General features: G+C 40.2%; 1 protein-coding gene across 3 annotated transcripts in view; it reads right to left on the bottom strand.

Moving 5' to 3' along the window:
- NKD1 (NKD inhibitor of WNT signaling pathway 1) overlaps positions 1-21,507 on the bottom strand; it is a 107,690-nt gene that overhangs the window by 8,237 nt on the left and 77,946 nt on the right. For all 3 annotated transcript variants that reach the window (XM_009090617.4, XM_050978830.1, XM_050978829.1), the window contains 4 exons: positions 12,750-12,856; positions 10,141-10,236; positions 1,745-1,892; positions 645-729 (listed from right to left, as the gene is read on the bottom strand). In XM_009090617.4, coding sequence (XP_009088865.1) covers positions 645-729; positions 1,745-1,892; positions 10,141-10,236; positions 12,750-12,856 — 436 coding nt within the window. The remainder of the gene's footprint in view (positions 1-644; positions 730-1,744; positions 1,893-10,140; positions 10,237-12,749; positions 12,857-21,507) is intronic.

Here is a 21,507-nt window from a genome sequence, read left to right as displayed (position 1 = left end):
CCAGACAAATATCCCTAAATCTAAGGAGAGCCAAAAGTTTGTTGTTTTTCTTTTCTTTTTTAAATTTGCAGCTGAAGAAACAAACAAAACTAATGAGTCAATGTCATCACTGTAACATTTCAGCACACACTTCCCTCTGCCTTATGAGCAGTTTCTGTTATGAAAAATAAAATCCTAAAATATATCAAATATACACTAAGATGACCTGTTAGCATTCTGCTTGGGTTATGAGCTGGTAACCAAGTTAGCCCATGCAAAGCTTGGCACTATTTGGGTTGATGAGTGAAAAAGATGGGCTGGAAGGAGGACAGAGAAAGGCAGGAGATGGCTGCTAAGGAGTGGAAAAGGGTTTTTTTTTAGCCAGAAAGCTCTGCTATTAACCTCACTTATTTGCAGATGGCATCGAAAAAGACAATTCAGATCCTCCAAAGAGCTCATAGAAAAAGAAAATTCCAGGGTTTTTTTCCTTTTTTGTTTGTTTTAATATAAGTATCCAGCTATGGAATCTGCTCTTAAGTCCACAATGAAAACTCCTGCAATTCTTCTATTATAAAAAAAGTTTGAAAATAAAACAAGCAAGCAAGGAATCAATGGTTGAGGTTTCCTCAGAGTGCCTGTCAGGAGCCAGGGTTCATTCCCCTTACCTGAGGGAAGCCCTCTGCTTCTTCTCAGAGCTTCTTGCTTCTTCATTAGCTTTGTTTTCAGCTCTGTGCCTGGCACTCTGCAAATCTGCCAGCAGAAAGCACATTATTGTCACATTGCTGTCCTTGCTGAGCAGCACAGCCAACATTCCACACTGCCAACACCTCTGTTTGTGTCACTAGATCAGATGTGATGCACCATTTCCTGACACCTTCTCAGTCCTGCTTTCACCCAAAGCACAGATTTTACTCAGAGGTAACCTGGACTGCAGGCTCTCAGCCAGGGCTGGGTTTACCCTGCACTCCATGGGCAGCCCAGGTGCTGCCACACTCACCTGACAGGCTCAGTGCTGTCCTAATGCACCACATGGCTCCCCAGCACTGAGAACTTGCCTCTGTCTGCTCTTGAGGGAGTGATTGTTTTATTAAAATTGAGGTGACCAGGCTCTCCTTTTAGATCTGATGCCTATATTTTCTACTGAAGTATTATTTTAAATACTTTTAAGTATTTCAATTTAGTATTACTCTACCTACTGAAGTAATTATGCTGATACAATTATTATTACAGTGAAGATAAGTTAGATGAGCCATCATGGTACAAACATTTTTTCAATGGCAGACTATGCCAGCACAGAAAATGTACAGCTTTGATGCACAGATTATTTAAGTTTACTTATGCTTAATTGTTTATTTTTACCCAGCAGCACTGGTAGCTATGCATTGGCAAGAAATATTTTATACCCCTACACCTCCTCCCACACAAACAAAGTGCTGCAATGTCAGCAGAGATAAAGTGGTGCAAGAAAGCCTTAGATCTGCCTTGCAGAGCACCAAGACATTTGTACTACATTTGGGTTACTGCTGCTTCCAAAAGAAGCCATCCATCAGAAGGGGGAACACTCATCTAATAAGACACTGAAAGGAGGGCAGGTAATTTTACAATCAAGATCACAAAGCAGGTTCATGGGGTTGAAAAGACCCACGTAATTATTTGTCTTTAAGTACATTTGTATTTGTATTTGTATTAACAAAGCATAGAGATGGAGTTTCAAGGGACTCTGGAAGTTTTTGCATTTTTCCAATGGCTGATTGCACATCCTTACCAGCATGATTTAACAAGATACTCTTTTTCTTCTGGCTGCTGTCTGGTGCCACAGTAAGTTTCACTCTCAGAGTTTTGCTGGAACTGGGAGAATGGTTTACTGATGCATCAACTACCTCATAGATGGTATGAAGCAAGCTGGTGATGTCCTGGAGGAGGATTGAAACACAGAACACAGCACTGTGAAAATGGCATCAAACCCACAGCTCCAATGCTTACAATTGTTTTGGATTTGGCACTATTAAATGCTGAGGTATCCTCAGAAGTCACTGAATTTAGAAGATTTCAACTTGCACAGTTACAATCAGGAGTGTTACAATCTTCATCAGATGGGTTTATGAACTGGGGCAAAGCAGATCAAAACAATAACAACAGCACAAGATCTGCAGGTTTCCCAAGCTCTGAACCAGCAAAATGGTGTTTGCCTTTTATTTTGTTTGATTTACAGAGAACCCAGGGATAATCATTCATCCTCCACTAAAAACTGAGTTCACGTGGCCAAAACAAATCCATCAATTGAAGAAAATCTCGGGCACTACAGTCTTCCTATTTGTTTGGTTTTGTTTTGTTGTTTTGTTGGGTTTTTTTCCCTTGGCATAGTTAAATGGTTGATTAACTAGAGGAAAATCAGTAAAAAAAGTGGCAGAACTGTTAACCTCAGGTTTGGAAAGAAATTCTGTCTGTCTGAATGTCACTCTACCATCTGTGTTTTGGGGTTTAGGTTACTTTGCAAAATTCAACCAGTTTAAACACATATTTTGAACTGCAAATATTATCCAGCCAGGCCTATTACAGAACCTTCTTCACAGATCTCTTTGAAGGCAAGGGGCTGTGATCAGAGGCTTACATGTCTGGCTATATTGGGAAGAACACCAGCCAATTTTAACAATCCAATGGTTTCAAACAGGATAAACACTGTTTAGTAGCTGGTGATGCTCAAAGGTCTCCCAGGCTGATTTAATCCAGCCAGGCTCAAACAGGGTACTACCTTAAACTGCCAGGATGAAAAGGGGATCTCTTGGCTCACTGCTTTTCCTCAAAGGGATTTTACCCACACTGGTCTTGGGCACCAACCTAAGGCCAAAGCATTCTGATCATTGCAGGCTATAAAGAGCCCACTGAATGCATCTCTGAGAACTTCCCCATGCTGGTCTTCCTTTTCGTTGATCTATCCTACTACCTAAGCTCTTTCCAGATGCCTGCAAGAACAAAGGAAATACCTAAATCATCTTTTGTTAAGTGTAACTGGTTCTGAGGATTAAGAGTCAGGTCTATAAAAACTCAAAACCTCTGCAACTTTTCCTTTGCTCAGGAGTCACACCTGTAACATGGGCAGCTCAAAGTTTAGTATGCCCTAATGGAGCCCCCCACCACTTTAGAAGTCCAATGTACCACACAGTCCTCATTATGGAACCAGCTTTAAAAATGACACAGAAATACTAATTTCTACTCACACAGAATTTAGGGAAATACTGACCTTATGGCCAGGACCAATGATATTACAGTAGATGATTTTCCAGCTCAATAGGAAGAATGAATAACTAAATCCTAAGGGGGGTCCATACTTTGTCTTAACATGTAACCTCTCTAACTTTTCTGCACTCAGGAGAATTTCTCCAGACCTGTAAGTTCAAGACACTATGCATAAAAAGAGAGCAGAATTTGCAGTGTCTCATTTATTTTTCCACTGATATTTTTTTGTCTCATTGCTGCAAGAGTCTATATGGGCTGTTACTACATGTCAGTAGCTGCTTTCCATGCTCTTGACAATCACTGTCTAAAGCTGGTGAGTGGGACAGAATGCTCTGTGTCAATCTGGTTGACACCTCGCAGCTCTTTAACACATCTCCATTCTCACACTTCCACCCTAATTTGATCTAGCCAGATCTCTAAATGTGGCCAGGCAGAGCCACATCCAACAGCTTGAAGGGCTGAATTTTTATTTTACCTAAGAGGAAAAACCCAGGATAGCACATGAACAGACAAACAAGCCATATCTCTTGTTTAATACACCTCCATAAGTCATGTTCAGGAGCATTGTACTATACCACCTTCTCCTTAAGCACAGTATTTACTTTTAACTGGGCTCCATACACTCAGCACATGGGTGAGTGGGGCTTTCCTGGACAAGTGTTGGTTAGTCAACATGTCATTCCACACAAGGCTGCTAGCAAGAGGTTATTACCAACCCTTTCACTCACAATAATCTGCCCTTCTTCCTTTTTTCAGCCATGCCAGATATTTGTAAAGTCAGATGCTTGTACATCCATTCTATTTTAGTTTCAAAAACCAAAGACAGAAAATCCCCCACTGCCCTTTTACATTATTTTTTTCAGGGCTGAGGTCTAACTTCCTAACTGGCTGACAATCTGCCTCTTGTGTTCTGTGAGGGTCTTTCTCAACAAGCTGCTTGACTCAGCAGTTTAAAAACTACTCCCAAAGGCTGTCAAGGGAAGGCAAAATGTGGCATTTGTGTGACACATACTTGGCAAATCACAAATATGTGCACATGCACATCACATCAGGACAAGCTGCATGTCTCAGCCAAACAGGCCCAAATTAACCCAAATTAATGTCCAGGCTGTGAAATTACTGCACAGCACCCTTGTGGACTCACACACTGCTGCCTCTGCATTTAGTTATGTGTTCAACATGCAGCCCTGAAGTTCCTGCATTCTGGCCCTGCAGAACATGGTGCTCACTCTGGATGTGTCCCAAGATCGAGGTCAGGGACAGCCATGAGCAACCACTCAGTGCTTATGCTGATCTTCTAAACACAGACAACAAGGCTTTCATTACAGGATTCATTTACTTGTGGTCCCAGTTTGGGGTTGGGAATTTCAGCAAATTGGCAGTTCTGATTTGGTCAAACAAGGCTGCTGGGGTCGTTCTGTCCCATGTACCACGGTCCTGGCTGAGCAGGTATCAGCCCAAGGCAGCCTGAGCCTCCTGTAGCCTCACAATTACTGTCCCACAATTATAGCACATGAATTTCTGAGGCACTGATCGACTGAGAATGGCCTTTGTCAATGAAATTTGAACTGTCTCTAACATCCCTTTCTCACAGCCCTGTTTTGGTAGCTAATATGGTAATGGTTTCTTGTCAAATTGGAAGCAATAGACCATTAAGATATATGTTACACATTCTCTATTTTATAGTTCCATGTATATTTACCCCAAAAGTATTTTCATCTTCCAGTAGCCTGCCAGCAGACTTGTTTCCCTTGAAAGCTGTCCCACTGAACATTATCTGCATTTAAATTCATTAAAAAACTGCCTAAATCCATTGAGACAGCTTTACCTTCTACACACCAGCTTGTGCATTTCACCATCCTCCAGAAATTCAGCATCAAAGATCAAGAATTAAACCTAGTTAAATGTTCTCTTGTCTGATACATAAACCAGCATGACTCAGAGCCCACCTAACAAAGAATCAAACTTTTCTGCACAATGAATTATGAGTTTTACAAATCATGGTATTTTGCAACTGTGTTGCTTTAGACTGCTTGACCCTTCCCCCACAAAAAGTGTATTTTTAGACTACTATATTATATGGGTAAGGAGAAACAAGAGTGAACAAAAGTATTTCTCTCTTTCATAGCAAATGGATTATATTATAGAGGGGAAGTATTCTGCATGACTCTAACTTCTGAGGGGCTTCTGGTAGGCAGAATTTCTGCTGGGATCTCTAGGTTCATCAAGTACAAAAACTGAAACTAGGATATTTTTCCACAGAGAGGAAAACAAATGCTCATTGAGTAGTATCCAAACAGCCAGCAGGTGCCATACCCAGATTTATTTGTCTTTAGCTTATTGAACACCACGGTTGGTTTTCCCAGGGTGAAAATCTCATCCTTTTTTATCAAGCAGCCAATGCAACAAAATATATTAACAAGAGAAAATTTAATGAATTGCCTGAAATATTTCCATTCATTAAGTCCACACATGTATGCTGCTCTCACACATCTATCTGCAGAATACTTTATTGATATCCAGTAGGAGATTAACAGTAATTTATAACAATCAGAGAAATTTCTAACATTCAAATGAACCAGTGGGTCTGAAAAAAGAATGAGAGCACTGAAGTATTGCTCATTCCTTATAGAACACATGTGAGACTGAGAAAGTCCCTATTCCAAGTATTATTTTCTGGTTTTAAGGAATATTAGTAGTACAGGAATGACCTTATTTTTCTTGTATTAGCATAGATTATCATCACAAGACTAGTTAGCAAATTAGAGATTTTTGTAGAAGACACTAATAGATTTTTCCATTGGAATTAATTTAACAGAATGAGATATTTGTAGGCAAAAAAACCCCAACCAACAAACAACCCCCAAAACCCCCTAAACTACCAGCCTCCCCTCAGAAAAAACAAAAACCAAAAACCAAAATACCAAACAAACAAACAAAACCCCAGAGAACAACCAAAACCAAAGAGTTTAATAAAACTGAAAGATTCAGTTTGAGTCTTTGTAGTTTGCCTGAGAGAGAATTCTTTGACTCCCCTTAAAACCAAGAGAGAAAGTTATAATTTTTCTTAATATTTCTATCTGACATGAAGCCATCATTTCTAACGGCTGAAGTGATGGCCACAGATACAAACAGGCCCTGCTGCTCTATCCATTGGATTCATTGTTCTTTCTATATCCTGAGTTAGTACAAACACAGTGAAAACCAACTAATTTCAAGATAAGGGTCAGGCTAATAAATGGCTGCCCCAAAAAAGCCAATATCCTTCCCCAAGTCAATGACTTGGTGCTGAGCTCTGAATGCAGATATAAGCTCAAACCTTTTTATTCATCAGAGTATAGGAGTAAAGGAATCTAAAAAGGGAAAGAATAAGTCACAAAGGAAACATAAGAGGAAAAATTGGGTACTTAATGTAAGATACAAAGAACAATTTTAGCATTAAAAATGCATGAAGAGAAACATCAATATCAGTTCATTACTTTTCCCTTGGAAAAAGATAAATACAAATGTCTCATTTGTACTTTGTTTGTAGTCTGATTTCTACATACAGCAGGATGTTTTTATTGCAACATCAGCTCTGTTTGATCCCATACATTTTTGAATCATTCTTATTTGGAACGCAAAAGGAACTTCACTTGCTATCTGCTCAAAAGCTGCTCTAGAAGAAATTTCTCTTTTTTTTTTTTTGTCCTGTCAAGCAACTTTCTTTTGTGCTTATTCCTGTGCAGTTGCTCACCACAGAAACTCAATTTTACAAGGAAGAACTGGTTACAAAAAAAAAAAAAAAAAAAAAAAAAAAAAAAAGCTAGTGTTTATGAAGCATAATTACATTCAGAGAGCTCAATATAAAACCTCATGGATCAAAACACATTAGTTGAATTATCCAAGTTTCAAGTCCGATTACAAATATTCATGTGAAGATAATTACAGCACAGCTGTCAGTTCTAAAAAGGCCTGCTGTACATAATGAATTGTCCTCTTATGGCTCATGGAATGAAGGCAAGTGTTATTAGCCAAGTTTTGTAATATACATATTTCAGCAGGAATAGTTATCTCCCACTAAGCCAAAAAGGACTGAGAACTGGTCATCTTTATGACAGAAAAAGCAGAAGTTTAATAACATACAGTAATGTTAATTTACAATTTGCCATCCCAATAATTATGCTTTCATAACGGGTCTGTTTCTTCAAGAAGCATGACTAGATGTGAATTTCTAATTATAAGGACGATAGAATAAGCCATACAGACTCTAGGAGGAAATCAAAGCACATTAAGTTCTGAAGATGTTGTTAGATCCAGGAGAAATTTCACTAAAATGGAATTTGAATGCTCTAGCAGTGATCTGTCATTCTGTAGAACCCAAGGGAAGTTGTATCAACTAAACACACACCTTATTTACAATTTTTATACAATTGAATTAAAAAGCCAATTCAATTAATCAGTAAAACTGCTCCCCACCTATGTGTGTCTTAGAAACTTTAACAGTGGATTCCTTTGGAAACTCTCTGGACAATGTTTTAAACACAATGATTTGGAATCAAATGAAATGGATGTGGGTGGGCAAGCCACTTCTTTTCCACTGTCTCGCTTTTACAACGTGGTGAAAAGCAAGAATAATGCTACTGACTTCTTTTTGCAAAGCACCTCCAGGTCTACAGGTAAAAAACTAACTGAAAAAAATCTCTCTGTTAAATCCAGATATAAACCCAGGAGACATTAAAGGGAAATTTTCCAAGAAGGAGAAAAGGTCCATATTAAGCTTTTCTCACCAGAACACTGGACCTTTGTTAAGAAAAGCTGACTGGTTCTGAATGCATTTTCATCAGCTCACTAAAGGGCACTGGTACAGATCTGCCTCTTCCTCAGACTGCCCATTTTGTCCCTGCTCCAGCAATGCACTTCACATACTTTTGACTGAAAACATGTCTCTTATTAATTTTAATTGAAACTATTCAAATGTTTAATGTTCCCCCTCGTTAAGTCATTTGCAGGAACAGGAGCAGAGTTGCTTAGCAAAGGACAGTATCAGGCATACTATGTCTGCCCATGTCCCAGGGGCCAGGAGAACAAGAAATTTTATGTCATATTAAGAGACTAAAATTCCTCTTTTGTGGCCAGGATTATCTATGAGCTGCTATTGTTGGTCATTCTTGCTCAAAAAAACTCCTCATAAATTGCACCAAGAAGATAACCAAGAAGATGGTTTATACAAATGGCCGTGGAACAGATCGCAAAAGAAGCATGTGACATAAAGGGGAAGATCTGGAATGGTGCATACTACTTGTTTCTATCTTTGGTCACATGTAAAGAGTTGAAAATTATCAACCTATTTGGTCCCTTGGATGAAAGAATTTTTTTTGGCACGGGTTCAAGCCTGAATGTAGCAATCTCCAGACCTCAGAGCAGTATAATATTCAACCCCTGCACAGATTTGGTTTCAGTTAAGCTGTAGTCTGCCCTTGTAGCAGGGAGAGGTAGAATTTGGCTGTAACATATTCTCAAAGTACAGTCAAATTAAGCTCTTTGGTGTACCACATAATCACAAGTAATTATTGTACACATACTTGAAAGCATATTCTCGTTATGCTCAGCACATGGAACCCCCACTGACATTAATGGGAATTCCATGCCTGAATGTAAAAGACACCCATGTGTGTGGGTTTGGGTTTTGCGTGTTTTTCCCCTATTTTTGAGAGTCACAGTAATCTTGTAATGAAGACTTAGCCTTGGGTCTTGAAAGACCTGGGTTCAATCTGCCACTAGGTTCTTGTGAGACTTCAAGCAAGTTATTTCATTTTTCTGGTCTCTGTACCACAAACATTAGCAAACACAGTACTACTTCCTCACCTCACCTGTCCTTCTTGCCCTCTCTATCTCATCTTCCTATTTGAAAATCTGGACTTAGCCTGCACCTTTTCATCTGCTTGTTCTTGTGCACGAGGGGCAGAGATTTCACTTGACTATTCAAAGCACTATCAGAGCAGAGAAAATAAAAATAGCCTTGTAATGATGTTCAAATACATGTTAAAAACCCCGAACGACCACCACCTTTGGCAATATCAAAAGAAATTTGCTTCAGACTTTTTGGTGTCTAAGGCCACTGCACTTTCAGTATTTGCCCTATTGCTTTCAAACAGTTTTAGGTAATTGTCACAGGCACCAGGATCAGATCTAAGAGAGAAAAAAGCCTTTGATTTTCAGTTGATTATCTAAAGGCATGGGAGCCAGTAAACACACATCACAAAAATCAATGACAGCACACGGCATAAATCCCAAGTAAAAGACATTCTTCTAGAAGAAATATTATTCAATTTGGGCAGAAATAGTTCTCAGAAAGGACTAAATCCTAATCAATACATCCTCTTATTTGGCTTGAAGACATCCTGATAATAAAAAATACACACAGGTATGCTTTGACAGCCATTCTTTATGGTCCTCCAGAGAACATCATCAGTGGTATTTATACTTGGAGTGAAAAGGCAGAGATCAGCCCAATATTCATGAAAACAATAGAAGAGTATAGTTAGTACTGTTGGAAAGAATGTCAGCAAGCAACCTTGCTATTTGGTTAGCTTAACTCTGAAAAGCAGGAGAGAAGCCAGAACAATATACATTTGCAGGGGTTTATTTTGACAATGTGTTTAGCTGTTCAGTTGTTTCAGCTATTTTTCCTCCTCAAATGCCAATACAACTTTTTAAAGGCTGATCTCAGGTATTAAACAACAACCAGCTTAAAAACGGGTACAGTAGATCTGAAAACAGCAAACTACTGGTGGGATTGCTTCTAGGAGGGAAGGGTCCATGGAAACTGCTGTTTAAGTTGGCAGGACACCTCTACTTCATGGTAGAAAAAATGTTCCTGTTATAAAACACTTCTCTTGTTAGCAAGTGCTGCACATAAAGGGGCAGCTGTACTTTGCTTACCTCACGTGTGACTCTTCCGTTGTTATCAAAGTCATACAGTGTGAAGGTCCATTCTTGCCTGTTATCTTCCTCTACAGACACATCACATTGCAATTCCTAAGAAACATGCAAAGAGCAGCTGATTACCTACAGCAGAAGGCCTGTTTGCAGAGGAGACTCTGTAAGATGCTGCTTGCTTTCTTCCTTCCTCCCTCCCTTGTGGGAGGAAGCTCCCAGGGTATGTCCTGGAGAGATCTCTGTCCACCACAACAAAGAGGTCCCATCATAATCTCACAACACTCCTAACTCTCTGGGCTACACCTCAGGGAATTCATAACTTGCTTTCACTACATTGTAGAAAACAGGAAAAGGTACAAGAAGACTACTCCCTGAAGCTCTTGAAACATGGTAAGATTCCCCACTAAAATGTGAGAAGGAAAACTACACTTAGCTCAGGAAGAGGAAGACAACAGAAGCAGACTGACAGAGCGAGGTGGCAAACCACAGGGCCAGGAGTAAGGATCAATGCAGCGTGGACACAGATCCCCACCAGAGAGACCTGTCCTCAACACAGGTATCTGACAGGCAAAAGCTGTCAGAGTTAGTGCAGTGCAACATCACTGAAGCTCCTGAAACAGAGCCTGCCTTGGAACTGGCAAGAACAACCTGGGAGTAGAGCTTGCTCCTTGTTTTAACTATGCTTCTGTTAGTGACAATGTGATCTGTGGAAATCTGAAAGAATCAATTTGTTAAAGGGGAAAAAAATCCCCAAACCAAAACCAAGAACAAAGGATGCACTTTGACTGACTCCAGTCACCTGGGTGCAAATCATTTGCCATCTCTCAAGACCTGTGCAATCAGAATTATCCAGAGCCACAAAAAGGCAAAACAGAGAAGTTACATTGCAATTAAAATGAAAGTCACTGTATGCAAGTAAAATAAACAGCCCCAAATAGCTTCAGCACGATAGACCTCAAAACACCTGGTTGATCTTCCGACTTGAAACCGATTCCCTGCAGCAGCTATGGGCACCCGTCCCCTGCCGAGTTCAAAGGCAGCCTCCTCTCAGCTGCAGCAAGCCCGGCTGAGAGCTGCCAAGTGCCCCACACTCCACTGTGGAAACACAGTTTCGTGTTACATAAACATTCCTGGCACCTTTAAAAGCCAAATCACTTTCACCTCAGGTTTAGACCCCTTGTCGCAACACCGGGTTTCTGATTCTTTCATACCTTTGAAGCATTTACCAGTCTCTTAGCTCCCAGCTTACATTGCTGGAAAACTTTCATTTGTAGAACAAGGGGAAAAAACATCAATACTTGGTTTCTTGCCACATATTAATACTTCCCTGTCCCACATTGCCTAACATAACATCTTTATGTGAGGATGTGCTCTGCTTAGTTAAGAGCCATGGAAACCTTCCGTGCATTAGTCACGGTGCCTAGAACCAAGTGCTAACCTTTATGGCATGCCAAGAACTACTTGGGAACAAGCACAGACTTTGCTGGTACAGTGGAGCTCCAGCTACTCTGGCACCAACCATGTTGACAGGTGTCCTCCATGTTCAAACGTCAAGGCACTGTTAATTGCAATTTATCATGCCTTTCCTGTCTGCAAATGTCTGCTACTCAAGGTAGAATATAAAATAGGCCTAGAAAAAGAGTTATAGCTGTGGGGGGAAAAAAAACCCAAAAACCTAGGAAAAAAGAAAAGTCACTTCCCCAGTAGGCACAAAAGCAACACCTGAACTACCCATGAGAAACCTACCTCCCCCCAATCTGCTTTAAAACAATAAAATATAAAATTGTACCAGACTGAGAAGGAAAAGAACACTCCAGCCATGCTGCAAGGTGCCTGCACAGTCTTTGAAACATCAACTGAGGAAACACAAAGCTCATTACTTAGAGAGGCTGACAGCACCAAAAGGCTGTAGTGCAGAGATGAATATTTGTGCTGTTTTTTGCTGGTGCCAGAATATCTTCCTCCTCACCAAGACAGACAACCCACTAGCTGGGTGACTGCGTGTTTCCAAACTCATATTAATGAAAACACTCCCTAGAGAAACAACATCTGCCAAGTGCACACAATGTCTGACAGTTATATGATGTTCTACAGATGCAATCCTACAAAGAAATAGCCCAAAGAACTCATCACCCTCCTCCTCCTGCCACGTGACCAGATGGATTTCCCATGTACCAGGTCAGGGTATTTCACTTTGGAGACCTGGGCACTGAAGATCAATCATTGCAGAAGCTTTCACAGGCATCTTTTACATTAGGCAGATTTAACAAAGTGCAAGAGTCCATGAAAGTCAATCTAAAGATTTGATAATATGGTAGCTGGCCTAATAAATAAAGGGTTAAACTGAAAGCTTCATCTTGCTATGCATTTCAGATCCTGCAGAGAAATAACTATCATTTGATTCTCTCCAAACCTGGAAATAAGTGTCACTAATCACCTCATATGGAGCACTGACAGTAAGGCACTGATTTGTGCCACTTCTGCTGCCTCCTGTACCCACTACAAACACTGGGAGCAATAAACATGCATCAGATGACACTATTTGGTCCACAGGTTATTTTTCTACCATAATTATGTCAGTACAGTGAAACTTTAAAATACAAAGGACTTACTTCAAATTTCAGTTGCTTCTTGGAACTTGTGCGTGTGTCACTTTCTTTTTCTGCTTTCTTTTCATCTCCACTGCAAACTCCATCTGTCTTCTCTGGAGGCAAAGCCACTGCGAAAAGCATATTTAAGGAAAAATGCTTATAAGGAAATGTCAAAGCAGTCTCATATTTGCAAATCTGTCTTTATATTTAGGGTGAAATTGATATCAGCACACTTGTATGAGAGGATCATTATACTTGATTTGCTTTTGTGTTCACCACACATCTGGGATAATTTCAGCAGACAATCTACCAACAGCTTTTGGTACACAGCCTCTCCTACAAACATCACTAGAGTCACAGGAAGTTCAAACACAGTATTATGAGAATATAAAACAGCAGAACTGTTACTGCAAATAAGTTGAATAATTTGCAAAATATTGAAAGTTTCTGACATACTGCAAAAACCCATCACATTCACCAGAAGTGAGTGAAGTAATGAAGCTGAAATAAAGCCCTCATTCTGCTCCAGTTTCACTCTTCAAACACACACAAAGCTTAGTACCTTCCAAGAAGGCAACACTACCTGCCAAAAAGGTTAAGCTGCATTTTTTCAATGCATGAAATAGCATATTTCACTCAAGTTTCAAGTTAAAACATCAGGCACTTGCATAAATCAATAGCACTCATAAAGAGCATCAATATTAATATCTATCACAACATATATCAGATATATAACAGAAAGATATATGCTTCTCATGTGGATTAAAACACAAAGGTCTCAAATTTAATAGCTGCTCCTTTGGCTTCTGCAGGGGCATTCAGCCTTGCACATGATGAAACCCTATATCTGAGGAAAACTAATTCCTTCTTCATTAGCATTATGAAAATATACACAAACTTTTTAACCCTACCCTCAGACTTTAGACATGATTTTTTACACATCCACACACCATTACATTTAGCAGCAATCCTTCCAACTCCCCAAAACCCAGAAAAATTGCAAAAACAGAGGTCCTAAAGTCAACATTTTCTTCTCTTGCACTGCAGCATTTGCATCTGCCCAAAGCCTTTATCCTAATGCCATGTTAGGAACTGTTTCTTGGGGATGCCTTTGGCAGTAGCATCTCATTAAGTGCCAGTTCAATCAAGTCAGATTCCTTACAAAAAAGGTGACATGAGGATCCCCTCCAGTTCAGGGTGACCCACTTCAGACTGGGTTTACTGGCTCTCCTGGTGTTCCACACTGCTGAGCTGCCTCCCAACCATTCTTCCAGGAAAGCAAGTCACTAACATGCTAGAAGTTAAGATACTTCATTAGCCATTTTCCTGGACTTTCATGTTTAAAATAAATAATTAGCTTCAAGAAACCAAACAACCAACAACACCGACAAAAAACCAAAACCAAACCACCAAAACACAAACGAAAATAAAACTCTTACAACTCCCATTACCACAGCTTCATACTCAGAAATTCCAGTAGATTTCTGCCCCAACATTCACATTGTCACTCTGCACTGCATTTGTTTGTTTAAATTTAACATTATTGTATTACTTTTGTTTGTTTGTTTTCAAAATTGTGGTAGGCTATTTAAAATGGATGTACAGTAAAGAAAAGGGAATAAATTTGAAATGCTGACCTTGGGAATTTCCTGTCTTGTGATACTGGTGGTTTTGAGGTTATACTAACACCAGCTTCTCAATACACACATGTAATTTGCATTATAGCAGGTCGATGGTGTTTATTGTACACATAGTGACATGTTGATATGCTTTGATTTCTACACCAAGTCATGTTAGGATTCCTTACACCAAACATAAGCTAAGCAGGAAGGTCAGACAAAGGGAAGACAAAGCTGCTTCACAGCAGCTTCTTCCCTAATTCTTTTAAGCTGGTGTTATTGGATGAGCAGGGACTGCTTCTTAGGAGGCTTTGTATAGTGTTTCTCACAGGTAAGACAGGTATTAAAATAAATATTATTTCCAATACATAACTTTGAAGTATATCTGAGGAAGTGCTGCTTGCTTTATACTCACTTTGCCCTTTGAATACAACTCTACATTCCTAGAAAAGGAATGTAAGGTGACAAAAAGACCCCCATACAACAAAAGACAACATTTGCTTGTCTACTTCAGTCCAGCTTTGTTGATGCATTCTAAAATCAACAAGAAATGAAAAAGTAACCTGGGCCTTCATAACCACTGATAGTGGTTCTTCATAACTATTGGACACACTCCCAGATTTTCAGTGCCTCATCTGCACTAGTGACTGGTTTTTCACAAGCAGTTACAACCTGATAAAAACTTCTGTAAAAGAGGCTTTTGCAATCCCACTCAGTCTTGCTCTAAGGAATGTGAAATAAATGAAAGCTGGGCTGGTATGACCCCTAGCTTCTTTGGGACAGTGAACACACAATTTGGGGGGAAAAAAATCCACTTCTGTTATCACACATTCTTTTAAATGTTTAAAAGTACAGGATGGCCAAAAGGCTTCTCCAGTTGTCTTTTATCTGTTGAGGGCCAGCATCCCAAATGACAAAGGCATGGCAGACTGCATCAGGCACAGCACTGTGAAGCAGATCCTGCAGGAGGTGGCTGTTCCCTGCCACAGTGCCCTTTGTTGGGCTTTCTGTCAAAACAAAGTTTCTAACAGAGCATTCCCTCCTCCCCACCACCACTGAGCTGAAAGCCTGAGCACAGAGCACCAGAGCCCAGCAGGTGCTTCAGGGAGGAACAGCACAGAGTTACCTTCTGCTGGAGGAGCAGCCCTTCCCCTGGTATGGTTCACAGCCTTTCTGGATACACAGCTTGTGTGTTCAGATAGGAAGCTTTCACTTTAATGTATAATTTATGCAACAGAGGAAAAAAATGTGCACTGACAAATTAGTCTTCTCCAAAAACAAGGGTTCAACTATTGGAGAAGGAGGGGATACATCTTGCAGTACACTCCTTGGGAGAGTTTAAATACTGTATGCCAGAAATTATCCTCTTTGAGCTTCGCTGACCTTTGATCTGAAGAACTTATTGGCCTTGCTGCTCCAGGGAATTATCCTTTGAAATCAGTTATTCATTTTGGAGCTCAAATGAAATGGGGAAATCTGGTGATCTCATCCTGATGTCAAGTTTCATTCAGCAAAGAAAAATGAAATCTAACTGAAGAAACTTTAAAGTGCAATATAGAGATACTAAAATAATATTAACAAGTGATCAAATAATGTGTCTGTGCATATATCCCCATATGCCTTATTCAAACCCAATGAACATTTAAAAATACATACTGTTTAGTCTGAGAAGAGAAGGAGAAGTGTTTGGTATCTTGCTGCTATACTTAGTTTTGACTATTGACATGTGCTCAGTTTCATGAGGGATACAAACACATGCAGAGCCTACTTATAAATAAAATGAGAATGTCTGCTTGGGACAGTTAAAACTGGCAGCCTGTAAACAGAGATCCACCAGTGAGCTGCATGCCAAGGTTTCAGATATATTCACAATGTGAACTTCCTTTCAGCTCTGCCAATGATATTAAACCAGACCAGACAAGATAGCTATCTCAAAGGACTGTGGAGAATTAATAGACTTGTGTTTCCAAAGTCTAGGCCATCAGAAATAGGTCTGCATACAATACATCATCTGTGCAAAAATACTTACTTACCTCCATGCCCAGATAACAAGTCCTGACAAAAAGAACGTGCTTCATAGACAATACACAGAGAAACATATCCTTGTTGTGGGAATCCACAACTGGAGGGGAAAAAAAGTGTATGTATTGCTTCTCATGGGAATAACCATATGCTCTCAAAAACAATGTTCCCTAGCAGAATGTTTCATGAATTGAAATATTGCATATGTTTTCTTTATTATGTTCTTTTCTTGTTCATTATTAATGGTCTTGTATTCACTTCTATAACCTTAAGACACTATAAAAATGGGTCTGGACAATATTTCAAATTGGAAAGACAATAAAGGAAAAATATTAACTTGGAAAAATTGTGAAATACCATTCTTTCACGAAAAACAAACTGACTGGCTTAAGTGTATTAGCAGATGTTTCTCTCTACAGTCGTTAATTACTACCACCCAATTGCTCATAATTGAAGTGGGGGAGGAAAAGAGTAAGAGAATGAGCACCAGTTTAAAGATATTAAGACTCATCCCAGAAGAATTTTTCAGGGATTTTTTTTTTTCCTATTCCTAAGGAAAGGGGATAATAATTCAAAATGCTGCTTAGGAACCACCAAAATATCCCAGAAATGAGGTAAACTGATTGCTGTGCTCTGTGTATTGAATGAAGTCAGAATAGTAAATGTCAGAAAAAAAAACCCAAACAATCTTTCTCTTGCCTCCATCCTGCATCTGAAAAAAAGGGAGAAAAAACAAAACACCAAAATAGAGCTCCACTCAGGTGGAAAAATGAGTGTTTAAACTTTCACCCTCACTCAGGTGGCATGTCATTCCATGTTTCTCAAAGGCTCATTCCAGCAAAGGACCATGTGCTTTGTCAAATGATCTGCCTTCTCATATAAGGACAGCTTCACTCTAGTTTTCAACCATACTTTGCATTTTAGCCAGATGGATCAACAGGATCTCGAGGCCAGAACCAAAAGGTGCAACTCAGAGGAATGTCCAAGTCTGGGCTACCAACTCCAAATTTTGCACAGCAGTTAGGAGAACTCAGGCTAAATAGACAAACAATTTCAGAACCTCCTGGGAAGGACAGCCTTTCCAAAAGGTATGTGATTGCTGCATCACCTGAACTCAAAAAGCAGAACTATGGGAGAAGCTGTGCAATTCCTCAGGGGTGAATTATGACTGGACATTACCAGTGATGTCTATCTTAATGTCAGGGTCATTACTGAGAGAAACCAGAGTAAAGGTAAAATTGGAGAACTGACAAACATGCCACCTATGAAAGTCAGCACCTGCCACACATGAAATCAAAGCTTTGAAGTGTAATATTATTAGCCTTCCTCTCATTTTGGATAGAGTGGATACCACAGCAATTCCTTAAAACTACTACCAGAAGCAAAGGGACAGAATTACCTGTGGGGAAAAGAACAACAAACCACACACTACAACCTGAGACATGTGAGGGAGTAGGATAAAAGTAAAATTTAAAAATTGCATATTAAGACAAGGAGGGGAAGTCATAAGCACTTCTGTAACAGTCAGTTTGAACTTTGGCAGCAGTATTTGACTGGTGGGATTGAGCATCCGAGAGCTGGCCAAGCTCAGTAGTGAAACTTCTATGGACACCAACAGGGTCAGGGCTTCCCTTGCAATTTACAGACCTAGCAGATGCAGCAGGACTTAGAGACTATGAGAACCAAAGGGACAGAAAGAGAATTCATTTCATTGTTTTATCTGAGGCCTCTGATGTCTAAGTTATCTGCCAACATTTTTCTCATTGCAAACATAATAAACATTCATTCATAACTGACATTCCTCACTGACTGCGCAACAACCAGAGCAACAACAACCATCTTTGAAAGTCTAAATTGAGGAGAAGTCCTTTAATTAACAATTACATTCACATTCAGATTTCACTTTTAAGTTCTCCTGGAGGCCATGGATTAGGAAGCATCACCCCCATTAAGCACACTTTGTTTTATTCCACTGAGTTGATTGAAATATACCCCTGATGGAGATAACTTTGCTTGAGCAAAGGCTCTCCAGTGGCAAATGAACACAGGGAAAGGGGATCAGGGAGGAACACTCCTGTTCCACAGCCACCAGAGCAAGCACACAGAAAAACAGGCTCGTCCTGAGGCAGTGCCAGAAGCTCGCATTCGCTTTCCCTGACTGAAAGCTGAAGCTGATGAATTAGACACACCCTCCAAAACAACAAAGATCAAGCTGCCGTCTCTGAAACTTACTGCAGGGAAATTAATTGTCCATTTATGTCCAGTGGGACAAGTCAAAACAAATTCAGAGGAAGCTGCTCTAGCAGTGCCTCCCACCAATGTAGGATGGGTATTTCAACCTGAAAATATGGAGAGATCCCACGTTCTATTTCATGGTTTCTTGTGACAGAACACAAATTAAAGACTCGACTGCAAACCATAGGGGAAAAGAAGTCACAATGTCACAAGACCTACTGCCAGCACCTGACCAGGAGCAGACAGAGCAGAGGGGTAGTGACTCAGACCTTGTGACAGCCTGCAAAAAAAAAAAAGAAAAAAAGAAAACCCAACCAAACCCCAACAAAAATAGACAACCAAAATATGTTTTAAATATTCAGGCATGGTTCTAACTGGCAAGACACTACTAAGACAGTGAGGAAAGGCTAAACTGAAATTCACTCAGAAATTCAGATAACAGTTTCTCTCCCAAATAAAATGGAGTCAAATTCACAGGTCTGTGCAACATCACCTTCCTTAAAGGTTCAATTCCTTTTGCCAATCCCAGTAACTTGACATTTCTAAGTAGAAGTATTTCCAAACTTTGATGCAGATTCACAGGTTTCTATCTAGGTCTGGCATTTCTGGTTTGCTGGTTTTTGTTTGGTTTTTTCCCCCCCCTATTATGTTGGGGAGAGGGGATGCATTTTTTTACTATTTCCTTACAAAAAAGGTTTTGTACTAAAGATGCAGATACAAAAGACAATATGGTTTCTCTCTGCTAGCCAAGGTGTAACTCATACATGCATGAACACTAAACCTAGATTTCCCACACTCTATCTGGAGTGAGTTTGCTAAAAGGAGGGAGTTTGCTGAATTTTGCCAGATTATGATTCCTTTTTCCAATTAGTTCCCCAACTGGCTGTATTTCATCAACAGAAACTGCCAGATTAAATGCCTTCCTTGACCATCTTCACCCAAAACACTTTCATGTTCAGTTCTCAAGCTTTAAAATACCTTCTGGATGAAGATCAGACAGCACTAAACAGAATTACTAATTAATTAAGCAAAGTTAAATTTTAAACACTGTTTGTTGTGTTAGCCAAAAGCCTGAACAGAACAGTCCTTTTTTTCCCTTCCTCATTGGAGATCAAAGAAGATAATTTCTCATTCCCCACCCCTAGTTTAAAAAAAAAAAAAAAAGAAGATGAAAGCAGGGAAGAATCTCCATAAGCTTTGGTCAGAATAGCTCAGGATGATACCTGTGGAAGCAAGATTTTTGTTTGATCAGTGGACATATCAAAACCCACATGAACAGAATGCAATCTGTTGCACCATTTAACAGGGTAAGCGTTCCTTAAGTGAAAAGTGTCAGTGTCATATGGACCACTTCCCACTTTCTTACAGCTCTGTATGTCCCAGGGCTCAGAATGGGCCTGTGAAGTGTTGAATTCAGTTACTGAACATGGACAGATGGGCACATCAACCGATCATTTGTCACTTAAAGCAATAGGAAAAATACCTCTCTTCTCTAAAGCTGGTCCTACACTGATTTTAGTTAGGAACTGGTAACAATTTTGCTTTTTAAAAATCCATTCTCAATGTAAGTTGCAGACATGCACATTCTTATAGAATTTTCTATCTTAAATTTCCTTTGCCTTTGTCTCTTTGGGCTTTTTTCCCCTGAGATTCACAAGGAAAGGAAAGGAAGAAAAGAACCCAGCCTCTGCATAACCCTTTATTCAAATGAAGACTGAATAATGCAGTCCTTGATATTAACTCACTTCCATCTAACTTGGTTGTTCAATAAGAAAAATGTGTTTCCACCACCTTTGCTGTGATAACAGGGCCTCTAAAGGTATCTGAACTGTAATTTTCAATTCATCAGAATTGCTTCCCATGAGGATGAATGTCACTCTGACCCTCACAGCACTAACCTGTTACACAGGGCAATGTTGATGCTGTAACATTACTTTGGCTGTGATGAATTGTTACAGATCTGACAACTCTTTAATAGTTAATATTCAGTAGCAGGTTCGGTGTTCCCATCCTCACAGCCATTCCCATATGGAGGGTGGGGGGAGGAGAATGGAGACTGATGCACAAACAAGAGGAAAGCATTATTGTGATTAATATTAACAGTCCAGCATATACGTGTGCACGTGCCTCTTTTCCTTTTCATATTTCTGCATGGGTGAGGAATTGTACTGAGATAATACATCACATGAAGAGACATAAATTTTGACCCAACCACCTGAAGTCTGAGGAGTACACAGGACCTCATCAGAGAAACAATTCCCACAGAGCAAAGGCAGGTATCAGCTCTCCATTGGTAATTAGTACAGCCTAAGGACCTCAGCCAGAGTTGGAAGCCCACATACTGCTCAAACACAGGAAAGGAGATGGTTTGGAACACCCTTTCAGGAGGAGCCAGCCCTTCCTGTTGCTCCAGAGAGCCCATGTCTTTGCAACTCAAGATTCAGCTTCCCACTTTGAGCCACCCCTCTGGTGGAAGATCCTGTGATATTCTCTTAGACACTGTCACTGTGAATTTACCTTCAGATGTAGCATCTTGGAACCTGGGCAGCAGTAGGCATGTGCTAGAGGGGCTGGGCAGGTGTCCCTGCAGGGCACAGGAGCCTGGCACAGGGCAGCTCCCAGGGGGTCCTGCAGGAGCACAGGGAGCAGATTGGTCAATCCCACTCTGCCAGCTGTGTCCTACCACACCTGGATGGCTCCACTCTCTTCAATGGCTCCTTGAAATAGCAAAACAAGGGTCTGCAGCACCACCCTTCAGCTTTATACCTCCATATCCTTAGGGGGACTGTAACTCCCTCCTAAAAATATCCTTCATGTACAGAGTCCAGGGCTGCCTTGGCTTCCCCCAGCAACTCCCGTGCCAGCACAGAGCCCTGAGTGCAGCCCTGGCTGCCAGGCACAGA

This window comes from Serinus canaria, chromosome 11 (assembly GCF_022539315.1).
Source record: "Serinus canaria isolate serCan28SL12 chromosome 11, serCan2020, whole genome shotgun sequence".
Classification (NCBI taxonomy): Eukaryota; Metazoa; Chordata; class Aves; order Passeriformes; family Fringillidae; genus Serinus; species Serinus canaria.
Note: the sequence above shows the minus strand (reverse complement) of the source record. Positions and strands in the feature narration are given on the sequence as shown.